This window comes from Garra rufa, chromosome 2 (assembly GCF_049309525.1).
Source record: "Garra rufa chromosome 2, GarRuf1.0, whole genome shotgun sequence".
Classification (NCBI taxonomy): domain Eukaryota; kingdom Metazoa; phylum Chordata; class Actinopteri; order Cypriniformes; family Cyprinidae; genus Garra; species Garra rufa.
The window spans coordinates 32324377-32340178 of record NC_133362.1 but is presented as its reverse complement, the minus strand read 5'-3'; the positions used below and the strand labels follow the sequence as shown (position 1 = coordinate 32340178).

Here is a 15802-nt window from a genome sequence, read left to right as displayed (position 1 = left end):
TCTTTCAGCTCTTTTCAATCATAAGTCATGTTTTTCATGGGATTCATACCCAAGTATTCCGCATCATAAGTTCAATTCCATGCCGGCTGAGCTACTGAGCCATCTTGTTACGCCCGGAAAGCGATACATATGAAGCTGTAATCATACCTTGTACAAAATTGATTACAAGTGCTCGCTGTTTACTGCCTCTAGTGTTCATTTCTGTTGGAAACTGCAGTGGCATGTACTTATTGGTATGTATTTCGCATCTTGTGAAAATCTTCCCACAGGAATGGTTTCGTCATGAGATCAGGTAGGAATTTAGACAACTTTATTGGCAATTTTATGAATAAAATATCAGCTGGTGGTTAATGTACTGCTAGCATCCCAATAATTTAAAAAGAAACTATATCAATAAAGAGTATCAATAAACAATGATGATGAAAAATGATGAATGCAATAACAATTGTTTTTCAATTCGTCCTTGCAGATTTTAGAACACTGGAGTTTTCTCTGAGGGGGCAAAGGAGGCAGTGTCTCCTCAAGAAACTGGAAAAAAATTCATAGTACAAAAAAAACACCACCAATATTACAAAATATGACAAAGTGTATAAATCACTTGTTTTTCGAAAGATTCTAACATGACAATGCCTCTGTGTATAAGGCAAGTTCAAAAAGAAATGATTGATTCGGTTAGAGTGAAAGAACTTGACTGGTCTGCATAAAGCCAAGTCCTAATCCCAGCTGAACACCTCTGGTGTGACTTTAAATGCAGACCTTGAGCCAAAAGCTTATCACCAAACACCAATGACTTGTACATATAGGTACAGTCATTTTAGACACTTCCAAAACTGTTGCAACAGAGATGGAAATACAGCTTTTAAATACATGAAGTTTCCATCTTTGTTGCCACAGTTTTGTAAGTGCCTTTTTCTGTTCTAAAGAAGGATGTGTCCCAATAATTTAGTCCATATAGTGTACAGTCATGGCCAAAAGTTTTGAGAATGACACAAATTCACAAAGTTTTCACAAAGTTTGCTGCTCAACTGCTTTTGGATCTTTGTTTCAGTTGTTTCTGTGATGTACTGAAATATAATTACAAGCATTTTATACGTTTCAAAGGTTTTATCGACAATTACATGACATTTATGCAAAGAGTCAGTATTTGCAGTGTTGGTCCTTCTTTTTCAGGACCTCTGCAATTCGACTGGGCATGCTCTCAATCAACATCTGGGCCAAATCCTGACTGATAGCAACCCATTCTTTCATAATCACTTTTTGGAGTTTGTCAGAATTAGTGGGTTTTTGTTTGTCCACCCGCCTCTTGAGGATTGACCACAAGTTTTAAGATCTGGGGAGTTTCCAGGCCATGGACCCAAAATGTCAACGTTTTGGTCCCCGAGCCACTTAGTTATCACTTTTACCTTATGGCACGGTGCTCCATCGTGCTGGAAAATGCATTGTTCTTCACCAAACTGTTGTTGGATTGTTGGAAGAAGTTGCTGTTGGAGGGTGTTTTGCTACCATTCTTTATTCATGGCTGTGTTTTTGGGCAAAATTGTGAGTGAGCCCACTCCCTTGGATGAGAAGCAACCCCACACATGAATAGTCTCAGGATGCTTTACTGTTAGCATGACACAGGACTGATGGTAGCGCTCACCTTTTCTTCTCCAGACAAGCCTTTTTCCAGATGCCCCAAACAATCGGAAAGAGGCTTCATCGGAGAATATGACTTTGCCCCAGTCCTCAGCAGTCCATTCGCCATACTTTTTGCAGAAGATCAATCTGTCCCTGATGTTTTTTTGGAGAGAAGTGGCTTCTTTGCTGCCCTTCTTGACACCAGGCCATCTTCCAAAAGTCTTGGCCTCACTGTGCGTGCAGATGCGCTCACACCTGCCTGCTGCCATTCCTGAGCAAGCTCTGCACTGGTGGCACTCCGATCCCGCAGCTGAATCCTCTTTAGGAGACGATCCTGGCGCTTGCTGGACTTTCTTGGATGCCCTGAAGCCTTCTTAACAATGCAGTTTTTTTCCGGGATTAAGTTAATTTTCATGGCAAAGAAGGACTATGCAATTCATCTGATCACTCTTCATAACATTCTGGAGTATATGCAAATTGCTATTATAAAAACTTAAGCAGCAACTTTTCCAATTTCCAATATTTATGTAATTCTCAAAACTTTTGGCCACGACTGTAAGTACAAGTCATTGGTGTTTGGCGATGAGATTTTGGCTCAAGATCTGAATTTAAAGTTACACAAAGTGTTCAGCTGGGATTAGGATTTAGCTTTATGCAAAACAGTCAAGTTCTTCCACACTGACTGAATCAATGAATCAGAGTCATTGTCATGTTAGAATAGAAAAGGAAAGAACAGCTGAACATCAGTTCATAAATAAAATATATCATTGCTTAAATAAAATTGTTGTTTAAACTGTTACTGCCTTGAGTAATTATTGTGGAATAAATGTAAAATGCTTAAAAACACTAACTTGATGAGGTTCATACTTGTTTTTAATAAATAGTTTAATGTAAAAATGTAGTGTGCATAATGTTTATTTAACCAATAAAATGTGACTGGGATATGAATTTACATTTAATTGAAAAGTGAGGACTAAAGCAATTCAGCTATATTTGTCCTGTTGCATGCACTATATACTAAAAAGTAAATTACAATGGAGATGTCAGCGGTTTCCCTTTTTTTTCAATTGTCATCTTTGATTACATTTTCCTGCAGAGACTGAGGACAGAAAGAGGAGAAGACGACTTTGTGCGGTTTTGAGTGACAACAGGTGACCTGTCACCGTGTGTGGGTTTGGTGGGGGCGCTGCGACATAATCACAGCACACCTGAGACTGTTGCCGTGGCAACAACTGACCTGCTAACCTGAGCATCTCCAGAGCTAATCAACAGCTCTGGGTCTAACTGCCATCCCACCCTGAACTCGCTCGCAAACACACACATTCACTGACCTGTCCCTCCTTGGTGTGTCTGGTTGCCGTAGAGATGAATGTCATCTCCTGATGGGATGGGAGAGTCCTGGCCCTCCTCTCGCTCCTCGCTCCCCTCCTCTTGTTCTTCTCTCTCCCTCTGTTCTAAGAGACACACACACACACACACAACAGCCTCAATCTATATACACTTTTTAACACACGTTTCAATATGAACAAAATGTTTGCAAATATTAAAAATGCTACAGTAAAAACATGCTTCAGTGAAAAACTGTAAATGGTTTAACATTAGACGTAAGACATTCCCAAAAGTCATATACAGTTGCACTCAAAATTATTCAACCCCCTACAGAGACTGCAGTACAGTTAACTGGCACAAAGTGATAATGTTAATATATAATGTTTATTAATAACACAGCTATGTCATAATTATTCAACCCTTATTCAGCATTGCTGTTTTTAAGTCACTTATTTTTATGGTAGGGAACAAAATTGTCTTAAAACACAATTAAGGCTTAAGAAACTCTATTAAAAAAAAAAAAACAGAATTAGCTTGGGCTGTTACACATATATACATTTAGCCCATGCATTTGCTGAAGTTAAGTAGCAAATACGGCAAATCAACAGAGCTCTCAGAAAAGCTATGGAAAAGAAATAGTTTTATTCTATTAGAAAGTCTAAGGCTACATAAAGATTTCCAAGACATTAAAAGTTCCTAGAGACACAGCTGGGAGTCTTATTCCTTAGTTTCAAATGTGTTGTACCAGAAAACCTTTGAGGGTGTTGAACAAAAATCCCAATATCATAAAATGTTTGATCAGAGCAACTGAGAAAAACCCACAACGTACAGCCAAAGACTTGCAAGATGACTCGACAAAAGGAGAAAAAAACATTTCAATGCAGTGTAAAAAAAGAACACTAGACAAGTATGGCCATCATGTTGAGGCATCTTGAAGAATACCACTCTTGACCAAGAAGAACAAAAAGGCTGACTTGAACATGCTAAAATTAAATTGGATAGCCCTGTTGATTTCTGGAAGAATGTTTTATGGTGTGACCAAACTCAACTTTTTGGACCCATGGATCAGTGGTATGTCTGGTGCAAAAATTATAAGGCAAAACCTATAAGCAGAAGAACACCATCTCCATGGTCAAACATGAAGATGGACCAGTCCTGTTATAGGGGGATTTTACTGTTGCAGAAAGGGGAAATCATTAATGATGGAAGGAAATAATGGATTCTTTGAAGTATCAGGCCATTTTGGCAAGAATTGTGATGCCTTTGGTGCAAAGACTGAAGCTGATGATCAATGGTTCTTCCTGCAGGACAATCATCCCAAAGTAAAAATCCGAAATCTACTTATGCTTGGTTCAGGGTTCGGTCATAGAATCTTCTTGAGTGGTCTGTTCAGTCTTCAAATATAATTTTTATTGAAAATATTTGGTTGAATTTGATGAAAGCAGTGGCAATGGAAAAAAACAAAGATTATCAATGATCCTAAAGCTTTTTTAAGTAAGGAATTGGTCAAGATTACAGCTAAGTGCTTACAGGCAGTGTTTATTGGTGGTTTTAAAAAATAAAAGATTCTGCACCAAATTTCACTTTTGGGGTTGAATAATTTTGAACATGAATGTTTAGAGCCAATTAGATTTTTTTTTTTTTTTTTTTAATTATCAACTTTACATCGGCGCCGATAACCTTGTGGGCAGCGCGTCAACATACAGTGCCGTTGTGCTCCGGGCATCCCGTGTTTGAATCCTGGCTCGAGGACCTTTTCCGATCCCGCCCCCTATCTCTCTCCCACTACGTTTCCTGTCATTTCTGATCTGTCCTATCATAATAAAGGCAAAAACGCCAAAAATAAATCTTTATAAAAAAAAATATATATATATATATATATATATATATCAACTTTACGTTCTCAGAATCACTTAAATGTGTATTAATAAACTTTCTCCAATAGTTTACTGATGCCTTTGTTGAATTGTTTTCATAAAATTTTGTTCTCTGCAGCAAAATGTCTTGCAGGTCAAGGGGGTTGAATAATTTTGATTGCAACTGTTTTTCATGTAAATTATTTAGTTTCTTCTCATTTTTGATATCCGTAAGGTACATTAGGGTGTTTTGTGTTCTAGTTTATGTTATTTGTGTTGTGTTTACTACATTATTTTATTGTCGCTTGTTACTCTGATGGTGTGTATGACCCTGCACACTGTCTATATAGGAGTATTAGCCATGTGTTAAGGACAGGCCACTTGTTTGTGATTCATTATGTGACTTTCTAATGAACCACCTGTATTATTATGATGGTTATCAGCACTTTTTAAAGGTAAAAGCAGATTTTGGTAGTTTATGTTGTGTTTTCTTGGTATATATCACTTAATGAACTATATGATTATAAGTTGTGAAATATACAGGCAACGATATGCAGTGTTTGGGAGTAACTAGTTGTATGTAATGGTGTTACATGTCATTCATTCTAAAATAAATGTAATTAATCAGTGTTGGGAAGGTTACTTTGTAAATGTAATTCAATTTAAGTTACTCAATTTAAAATGTAATAAGTAGTTTTTTAGTTTTCTTTTCTATTTCTAAGAAATGTTTTTAAAATATTTTTAAAGATTTAAAGCAGGAAGGGTTGACCTTACTGTAATACTCAACACTAATTACTGTCAGACTTTCAAAACCCTTCATTACTTGAATTAAGTTTATAATAATTTAATTTTAAAGCACATCCACCACAAAATTAGACTTTAGCACCTCTTTTTACTTTGATCATTCTGAGGTTAAATACTGATTTAAACTCATAACAGGATATAGTTTAATAGCGATGATTTTGTTTTTTAAATCACAGCTATGACAGGAAACACTGCCTTGGAAAAAAAACTGCTAATCTTAGGCAAAATTAGAAATTAAAACAGTTATTATTCAATGTTGTAAACTCCTGAAACACTGGTCTCATATTTTAGCAAAGAAGTACTATGCAATTCATCTGATCACTCTTCATAACATTCTGGAGTATATGCAAATTGCTATTATAAAAACTTAAGCAGCAACTTTTCCAATTTCCAATATTTATGTAATTCTCAAAACTTTTGGCCACGACTGTAAGTACAAGTCATTGGTGTTTGGCGATGAGATTTTGGCTCAAGGTCTGCATTTAAAGTTACACAAAGTGTTTGAGAGCAGTCAGTGCAATTTCGGAAAGAAATCAATTAAATCTGTATGTGGGTGTGTGTGTAAAAATATTGAAATGAACCCCCTATTGTAATCGTTAACATTTTCACAAGTAACTCTAATTTATTAGTTACATTTATTTTGTAATCAAATTATATAGCACTGTTACATGTAACTAGTTACTCCCCCAAACTAACTGTAATTAGTTACAGTTACTAAGAAAAAATGTGGTAAAGTCTAATTTTGTGGTGACTGTGCTTTAAAGTAAAATTATTATAATCTTAATTCAAGTGATGACAGATTTTGAAAGTCTGGCAGTAATCAGTGATTAACATTCGTTAGAAATTTAGAAAAGTAATCAAAAAAGTAATCAAATGTAATCAGTTACATTACTACATTTAATAAACACTACACTACTTATTACATTTTAAATAGGGTAACTTGTAATCTGTAACCTGTTGCATTTCCAAAGTAACTTTCCCTAAACTGGGAAATACCGGAAACATTGCCATCGTATTTATACAGTGAATTTCTTGCAACCACAGCTGTAATTTTTATTTTTGTACTGTAAATTTGCCAGGATATTTTTTTACAGTTTACAATATTTGAGATCTTTCTAAAGTTAAATACAGATTTAAAGAAACAGAAACAGCTATGATACTGTTTTTGAAATCAAATTTTTGCATAGCTATGACAGGAAACACTGGCATCTAACAATGGCTTGAAAAAACTTCAGCTCTATGTAGAGAGTTATAAACCTGATTGATGCTTCCATGGGTCCTTGGCAAATTGCTATATGACTCAATGTGCTATGTTTGAATGGATTTCAACATAAAGTCCTAAAATGGTAGTTTCTTGATGGTCGCGCCACATGACATTTTATAAAATGGAAATCATCGGACAAAGTTTGTTTGTATATTATGATGGAAATACAAATACAAATGCTTCGCAATTTTATACAGGATTGCAAAACACTTTGGAAATTAGGCCAAATAGTGCAGAAAATTAATCTGAATAAAAACAGGACAATAGGCTAATAATGTTTCCAAAACATCAGTTATGGCCAGACAGTCGCACCACATGATATTTTGACACTTTAAATAACAGAAAAATTACAAATAACTAATGTTTTTGAAAAGTTAGAGTACATACATAGAGGTACTTCACATATATCTTCATCTTTTTTATACATTTAAACTATTTTTTAACTGAAAAAAATGCATTTGGACAGAAATGCTAGGCTTCACGTCATTGACTCATTAATAAAATATAATAAAACAAATATCTAACTTCAACTAATCTTTATTAATATTACAATTTTTTTTCAATTTCTACATACATACCTACACTGACCCTATAAACTATTGAAGTTACAGTTAATATACAGATTTAATGTGACAATGTACATTCAATCCATCCATTGTAAATTGATATTCCCTTCAATTCCTCAACGCAAACACGGCAAGGCTTCAATGATCCATACATTTCTCTCATTTTTCCTGTTGAATACAAAGTGTTCTTGGGGTTTAATACCCCACAGATGTGACTGTGTAGCCAGAGTGTGGCTGAAGCTGTGATTTATCCACACATGGCAGCTCGTTATTGTTCTCGCTTCTCTGGCTGAATGTGGCATGTGAGTGGCTATCGGTTCCATATCTTTCTCCTCATCTATTCATTTATTCACTAATCCTTCCCTCTATTATTCTCTATGTAAAGCTGGAGAAGAGAGGGGGCTGTTAATCCACGTGTGCTCATTGACTCCACCGCCCTGGACCTACGGTGAACGGGCGAGAGGATATTCCTCTCCCCGACGACGGCGCTCCCCTTTTTTCCCCTTTTCTCGCTCGCTCTTTCAAGCTCAGAGCACCGTGGTTGATCATATTCAGAAGTGTTTGATTCACTGAAAGCCTATTCATGAACAAATTAAATAATTTATTGAAAATACCCCACATACTTTGTTATAATTACGTACGTATAAACAAGAGCCCCTTGAATTGAACTGAGAGAGAGAGAGATGACATAAACAGTGATTTCTGAAATGGCATAATGAGAGAATACTTGAGAACATGCCACAAGCTTTACTTGCACTAACGAATTTTACACATTTAATTTTACAGACAACATTTCTAGGCACTAGAAAGAGACACTTCTTTTTTTCAACTTGGATTTTGCTGCATTGGGCTTCAATGCAGCAAAATCTAAGGCAGAAAATTTCTCTCTCTTTGACGCAGATGAGAAATCCGGAAATATTACGATTTGAATATTTCTGCGAGTCAGAAATGAGGGCATGTTTTAAATACTGTAGGAAGGAGTTTCCTTCTGCCCGTGTTTTACTCCCAAGCGTGACCTTCACACCTCTCCTCCAGGCCATGTGTTGAACAACAAACACACAAAGCAACTCCTACAAACATTTACTCACCCATCTCTTGATAGAAGTATCCATTCTTAGCCATCCCTGAGGAGGGAGCCTCTGCAAGAGAAATTTAAACCACAATTAACAAAAGACGTCAAATAACTGAGTGTGTGTTAAATAACACAGCGTGAGTAAGTGTTTCTGATTACTGTAAGAGAATGAAGCAGGTTTGATCGAGCACTGATTCTTCAGTACTGGGACAAAACAGGCTGCAAAAAGTATTTCAGAAATTAATCCACAAATTATTATGGATCAATTTGTTCAACATGTTCGGGTGCATTTTCTCCCAAAATGTGTTTTTCCTCTCATCAACAGATACAAAAATTCTGTGTAAAATAGTTATTATAAATATTGATCAATCTACCATTTACTTTAATAAATAAATAAATTTAGACTACAGGATGGTTTCAAATTGATATTCAGCTCTACCTATTGAACAGTCACCACTGCAAGACAGAAAATATTAAGTATTACATTTAGAAGCCTTTTTTCTAAGGTTATTTGCTTCTACCAAGTTCAACAATTTTGAGCTGACATATAATAACTGTGATCTGTAAAAATATAAGCATAAATAAGCATTATTTTTTTAAACTCATAGCAGGTTAAATATCTTCTTCCGAGTTTGTATCAAGTAATTCAGACTTTTTTTCTTGCAATTGTTACTTTTTTTGCAAGTTATAAAGTCATTTGGGGCAGCCGTGGCCTAATGGTTAGAGAGTCGGACTTGTAACCCAAAGGTTGCGGGTTCAAGTCTCAGGTCCGGCAGGGATTGTAGGTGGGGGAAGTGAATGTACAGCACTCTCTCCACCCTCAATACCACGACTGAGGTGAGTCCATTGAGCAAGGCACTGAACCCCCAACTGCACCCCGGGCGCTTGGATGGGTTAAATGCAGAGCACAAATTCCTAGTATGGGTCACCATACTTGGCCTCACGTCACTTCCTTTCCATTTTTTCATTTTTAAGAACTGTGAGATAAAAACTCACAATTTTGAAATTTTTTTCCTTGAAACTGATTGTATCTTGTAATTCTGACTTTTTCCTGCAATTGCAGGTTTTTATCTCTTAATTCTGACTTTTTTTCTCACAATTGCAAGTTTTTATCTCACAATTCAGATTTTTTTTCTCACAATTCAGAAAAAAAGTCACAACTGCGAGATAAAAACTTGCAATTCTGACTTTTTTCTTACAATTGTGAATTTTATCTCGCAATTCTGACGTTTTTTCTTAGAATTAGAGATTATAAAGTCTAGAGCTGGGCGGTATGACCAAAAATTTATATCACGGTATTTTTCAAAATTATACGGTATCACGGTATATGACGGTATTTTTTTTTTCATGCATGACTAGGTGTTAACCACATTTCCTAATAAATTAGAGACTAATTACTGCAGTATATTGGCTTACATTAACCGGACTATTAACCCAGGTTTGAATGGTCTCACAAAATGCTGTTGTTCACAAAGAAGTGACAGTGGCACTCATAATTGTAATGAGGTGAAGAAATCAGAATTCATGATTTGCAGTCAAAATACACAACACTTTATTGTGCATTCTTCACAAGTTCACATTTACAAGTCTACGCGTTTCTCTTCCAGCAGGAGGCGCTGTCAGAATGGTAGTATACAAAGTAGCGCAACAAATGATTTTGAAACGTGCAGCGCTCATATTTATTCAATGGATAGCCTTTTGAAGTTTCATCGCAATTCTTGTCTTTCAGTCCCCAAATTTTAGACCACCTGAAATCATAATTATGACTTTCATAACCCCCTAATAACACTGCAGTCATCAATGAAAATTAAGAGCTTTATTTAAGACTTTCAAAAACAAACCTTACACAAAATACGTTTCTTTTTTATTTTTTTTTCCCACCATGTTCGGGGCACAAGAAAAATATTAAGGGACTAAATTAATATCAGCATATGAAGTATAATCGTCTCTCATTGTCTGAAAGAATGCACATCAGATGCTGAAAGTCAGTTTTTACTTTCACTTTAACATATTGATCAGTTTCCACGTTGCTTGTGTGATATCCATTGGCTTTAAAACATAAATATTAATAAAAATACAGTATATAGAAAAGACATATCTTTAAAATATTGCGACGTAACACCAACGTAAAGTCATTGTTTTTCTCTCACTGAAAGCTACATCTGTCTGCGCACAATGCGCCGATCTCTGCTCTAGTCATCACTGCAGACACACCCCCTCTTGAAATTTCGGCATTACAAGTTTTGCAAATCGCTAACCCTGGATCTTTCTCAGATATACTGAAATACGTCCACACCTCAGATGTGTTGCTTCAGACAAGCACGTGCAAGCTGCGGTTTCTGTTTGCGTCAACATACGTGTTCCCAGCGCTTTACGCACACACTCACCGGTATTGGGGTATATGAAAAATGAATATCATTAAAAAAAAAAAACACCGGTATTCGGTATGAAAAGGTATACCGCCCAGCCCTAATAAAGTCCAGTTTTGAGGAGAAAAAAAAAGACTGATATGTTCTCAGAATTGCAAGTTTATATCTCACAATTCTGTTCTGTAACACACAATTGCGAGTTATTAAGTCAGAATTGTGAGATAAACACAATTCACAATTATAAAATATAAACTCACAAGTAAGTTTTGTGAGTATACATATTGCAATTCTGACTACAAGTTTATATTACACAACTTTGAATTAATTTCTCAGAATTGCGAGTTTACAATTCACAATCTTACAATTGTGAAATAAAAAGTCGCAATTACCTTTTTTTTTTATTCAGTGGCAGAAACAAGCTTCCATAGGACATAGTAGTTAAAAAATGCATGTTTATATCTGTATTTGTATCTGTTTTTATTCAATTTTATATATATTTTGATGTATATGAAATTTTGAGATATAGTCTGAGAACAATAATTTGTGCTCAGAACATTCAAGTGTTAATCTCTGATTATTTTCAAAGCTGAAACATAATGGCAGGTGAATTTTTCCCATGTATTGTCCCATGTCTCAAGAATCAGTGTGAATATCCAAACGTGAATATGCCGTACACTGGTTATGTCCTTACAATGGTCAATAAACAGACACACACACTCCAAAGAAAAATCACACTGATACACTGATACACACACAAACTCGCATATTTACTAAAAACACATAAACACACGCACAAGGAACCAGCACACATACTCCCACACCTGTGGCCTACATTCATTTGGTGCCGTTTAAGGAGATATTTATGAGGTGAAGTCAGCCGTGACTGAGGTTTCTCTTTCCCCACTTTCTGACTCCCTTAATTGCCAGGTACCTCTCTTTCCAGCAAAACACCCTGTCTAAAGAGAGTATGCATGTACGGCTGGCACAAGTGTACCACAGCACTCACATAGTGGAGCATGAAAATAACACACACACACACACACACACACACACACACACGTACACACAAAAAATATATAACTTGCACATATCTCGTCCTGTCGTACAGAGAACAGACTACATCAGACATACTGACAGAGAGTTTGTCTCATATTTCTCTTCAGTGACAGGCCAAAAACACGAGCTGCTATGCTGTTATATTCTGCAGGATGTAAAAAAGCAGAGTGTGTGAGCGCAGGAAACAGACTGTCTGAATATAAAGCTGATATGAAACTCTGATCAGCTGCGACTGGCCAGTCCAACAAGAAAAGCCTCTGCATGCCTGACAACCCTCGTACTGTGCCTTAAATTAGCACTTATTTCAAATCAATAAAAACTTTCAGTGAAGATATATAACGAAGACATAGCTAAGCTAACATCCTCATGCTCATGTCACTACCTAAATCATTTTATACAATGATTTCTTGAGGGTTATTCTGACAGCTGTGGTATTAGTAATTTGACGCTAACAAAAACAGGGCTGTGAGCAATAGTAGAACAGCCTGTTCAATATGTCGTACTGTCTCAAGGCACTGTGATCTCATTAATATTGTGACAACACACAAACACACACACACGCACACACACACAAAACACGTTGGTGTTATACTGCAACATTAAATAAACCTGCATTTAACACGTCTTTGTTTCATCATTTACTAATAAACGCCACATGTCGCTGAAGTCTTACGATGCTTTACATTTTAGATGCTGTCAATATGTTTATATTAACCCCTTAGTTGTCACCAGCCTAGATTGGCGCCTTTTTTTTTTTTTTAATTGTCTTTTTCCCTATCAAATATTTTAGTAATCATCATAAATTATTTATCATTTGAAAGTAATGCGTTAACATGGAAATGGTACTTTTAAAATCTTTTGGTGTCAAGTGTCATACTACAAAAGGTATTACGGTATTTTACAATCAGAACTTTTTATAATCTTGACAAAATACATGTTGTTGGAAAGGTCTGAGTCTCAGAATAACATATTTGGTGGTCAATTTATGATATAACTAATATTGACAGAGAAATTTAGACATTTGTGACAGAAAAATGCATAAAAAATTATGTTATGAAGTCTGCAAAAAAATTTTATAACAACTTCAAATTTGGAATGTAAGTTATTTAGACATAATGTTTAAATTTTATAATTTAATAGCCATTTTGGATTCAAAAATATTTATCTAAATATTTATTTTATTTAAAATAAAAATGAATACAGTGCTTTTTCTGTACAGTAAATTTAAACTTTTATATTTTTTTTTTAAAAAAATAACACTTCTGCAATATTTTCATGATTGTCTTCTTTAAAAAAAAGAGTCCAACCTTAGATCTGCATTCCGAAGCATTCATGAATTTTTGTAACATTTTAACTTTGGATAGTGCACTTTCACGTCTAAACAAACTTGAGCATGAAATAATCTATAGAGAGTGAAATGTCTACTTTTAAATGAACCAATTCAAATTGGCACTACTGCGAAGATGACGAGTCAGAGTCGTCGAATTCATCCCTTAAACCAAAAACAAAGAAAGCACTAGTTTATCAATAAATTATTAAAACGTTAATGCAGTCTCCTTGCTGTTTTTCCCTGACACATTTATAATTATTATATCCATCGGTGTGCCGTGGCAAGCTTGTTTTACGTACACCTAAATGCTTATTAGGCTATGCAGGCAATTAAAGGCTCATTATTATGATGTATATGGTTTATTAAAAAACGTGCGACTAATACTGAACTAATGCTTGAAATAAACAACTGCTAGTCGACCAGAAAAATCTTTAGTCGAGGGCAGCCCTAGTACAAATGTCATTTTTATTTACTCTAAAGGATGACAGGATTTAAATGTAAAAAAGAATAAAAGAGTAAAAGAACTAGAATTTATTATAATGCATTTGTGCTCTTTGCGAATAATATCTGCATTTTAAAATATGTAGCATACTTAATTCTATACTTAATATGCTGGAAATGGCTCTGTTAATTCCATCACACAAATGATACAGGCTCTTTTCATTTTAAAAGTGTGAAATTTGACCAAAAATAAGTCAAATTCTTTGCATTAGATATTATGCTGATCATAGATTTTGCAAAATACATGCTGAATTTTAAACGTCTAGTTACTTCACACTAATTGATATTAAACTAAATCATTGCACTGCAATTCATGTTTGAGTTCTGTGAACAGTAAACCCTTCCTGGTAGCCTGACAAGCCAGACCCACATAAATGTAGGGTCTGGGCACTCTCCATAGACAGGGCTCAACCGGAGGGGCGGGATAAACGGTTGTCTTTTAAACTCCTTCTCCACGCAATAGGATAGCGCTACAACCAATCCGAGCAACGAAGAAGGTGACGTAGTCAGAGCGATGAAGATTTTTAATGAAAACTTGTGCAGTCTGTCAGCCAAATAATGGACATAGATTTGCACCAGAGCTTTAAAAGTAAACAAAAACATGCACAGACAAATCCAAATTACACCCTGCGGCTCGTGACGATACACTGATGTCCTAGGACACGAAACGATCATTTTTTGCAAGAAACTGAACAGTATTTATATCATTTTTTACCTTTGATACACAGCCACGTCCTTCTGTCATGAGCACGAGTTTAGCATTCGACTCGTTACATGTGAACGCACTCTGCCGTTGTATACGCAAACGCCGTAAGGGGAAATCGGTGAAAAGTCCCGGATGAGTTTGCGCAAACGTAATCTTTTGGCTTTAAATCGGTTTGAACAACCAGGATAAGCGCAAGTAATTACCATTTTGAATAGCCGCTATACACACAATCTCTGTGCACTGTGTAAACAATGAGTGTTGTATACATGCGACAGATCGCTTCCGGCGTTTGCGTATTCTACGCCAGAGCGCGTTCACATGTCACAAGCCGGATGCTGAACTTGTGCTCAGGACAGATGGACGTGGCTGTGTATCGAAGGTAAAAAATGATATAAATACTGTTCAGTTTTTCACGCGTAATTCACGGAACCAGAGAATGTCTGACGGAATTTATGGTCGCAGGTCAGTCGTCATCATGTTAAGCCCGCCCACCGACTCGTGATTGGCCCGGTACATCTTGGATTTTTCGAAATCTTAAGTGAATTCAGAGTAACTAGACTGCCCTTGGAAGCAAATGTAATTTGCTGCCGCTAGGGGCGCGTTTAGATTCTAGGCTACCTTCCTGGAGTTTTCAGGAGACTTTTGTCCAGGATTAGTTCACTCCTGAATTAAAATTTCCTAATAATTTACTTACCCCCATTTTATCCAACATGTTTGTGTCTTTCTTTCTTCAGTCGAAAAGAAATCAAGGTTTTTGAGGAAAACATTCCAAGATTTTTCTTCATATAGTGGTATAAATGGGGATCAACAGGTTGAAGGTCCAAATTGCAGTTCCAATGCAGGCTCTACACAATCCCAGATGAGGAATAAGGGTCTTATTAGGGTTGGGTCGATAGACGATGCCATCGTCCATCGCCGATGGCCAATAGACATCACGATGCTGAGCCGGCATCGCGATCCTCCGCCCCGCCCCCGCAGCGCCCAGCCCCGCCCCCGCCGCAGCAGCAACCCGCTCACGAAAAACACACACTTAATCACTATATAGCCAAATGAAATGCATGCTTTCAATTTCTGCATCTTTACTTATTTTATTATTATTATTATGAGGAAATAATAACAAGGAAGTTGTTAGTGATCACAATACAAATTACAGTGAACTCCTAACAAATTACATGAAAGTTCGTTTACATTAATAAATGAGGCATACAAAAACAGCAGAAAAAAAAAATCTAAATAATTTTTATTAAATTAGATTAAATAAACTACACCAAATATGCCCTTTTCATGGTTTTACCATAATGAACAGAGCTTAGAACAAAAACAAGAGAATAT

General features: G+C 36.0%; 1 protein-coding gene across 4 annotated transcripts in view; it reads right to left on the bottom strand.

The window, feature by feature from the left end:
* The window catches only part of slc4a11 (solute carrier family 4 member 11), a 102333-nt gene that overhangs the window by 67206 nt on the left and 19325 nt on the right, over window positions 1-15802 (bottom strand). For all 4 annotated transcript variants that reach the window (XM_073835117.1, XM_073835119.1, XM_073835118.1 and 1 more), the window contains exons 2-3: window positions 8525-8575; window positions 2949-3071 (exon numbers count right to left, since the gene is read on the bottom strand). In XM_073835117.1, the coding sequence (XP_073691218.1) occupies window positions 2949-3071; window positions 8525-8575 (174 nt within the window). The remainder of the gene's footprint in view (window positions 1-2948; window positions 3072-8524; window positions 8576-15802) is intronic.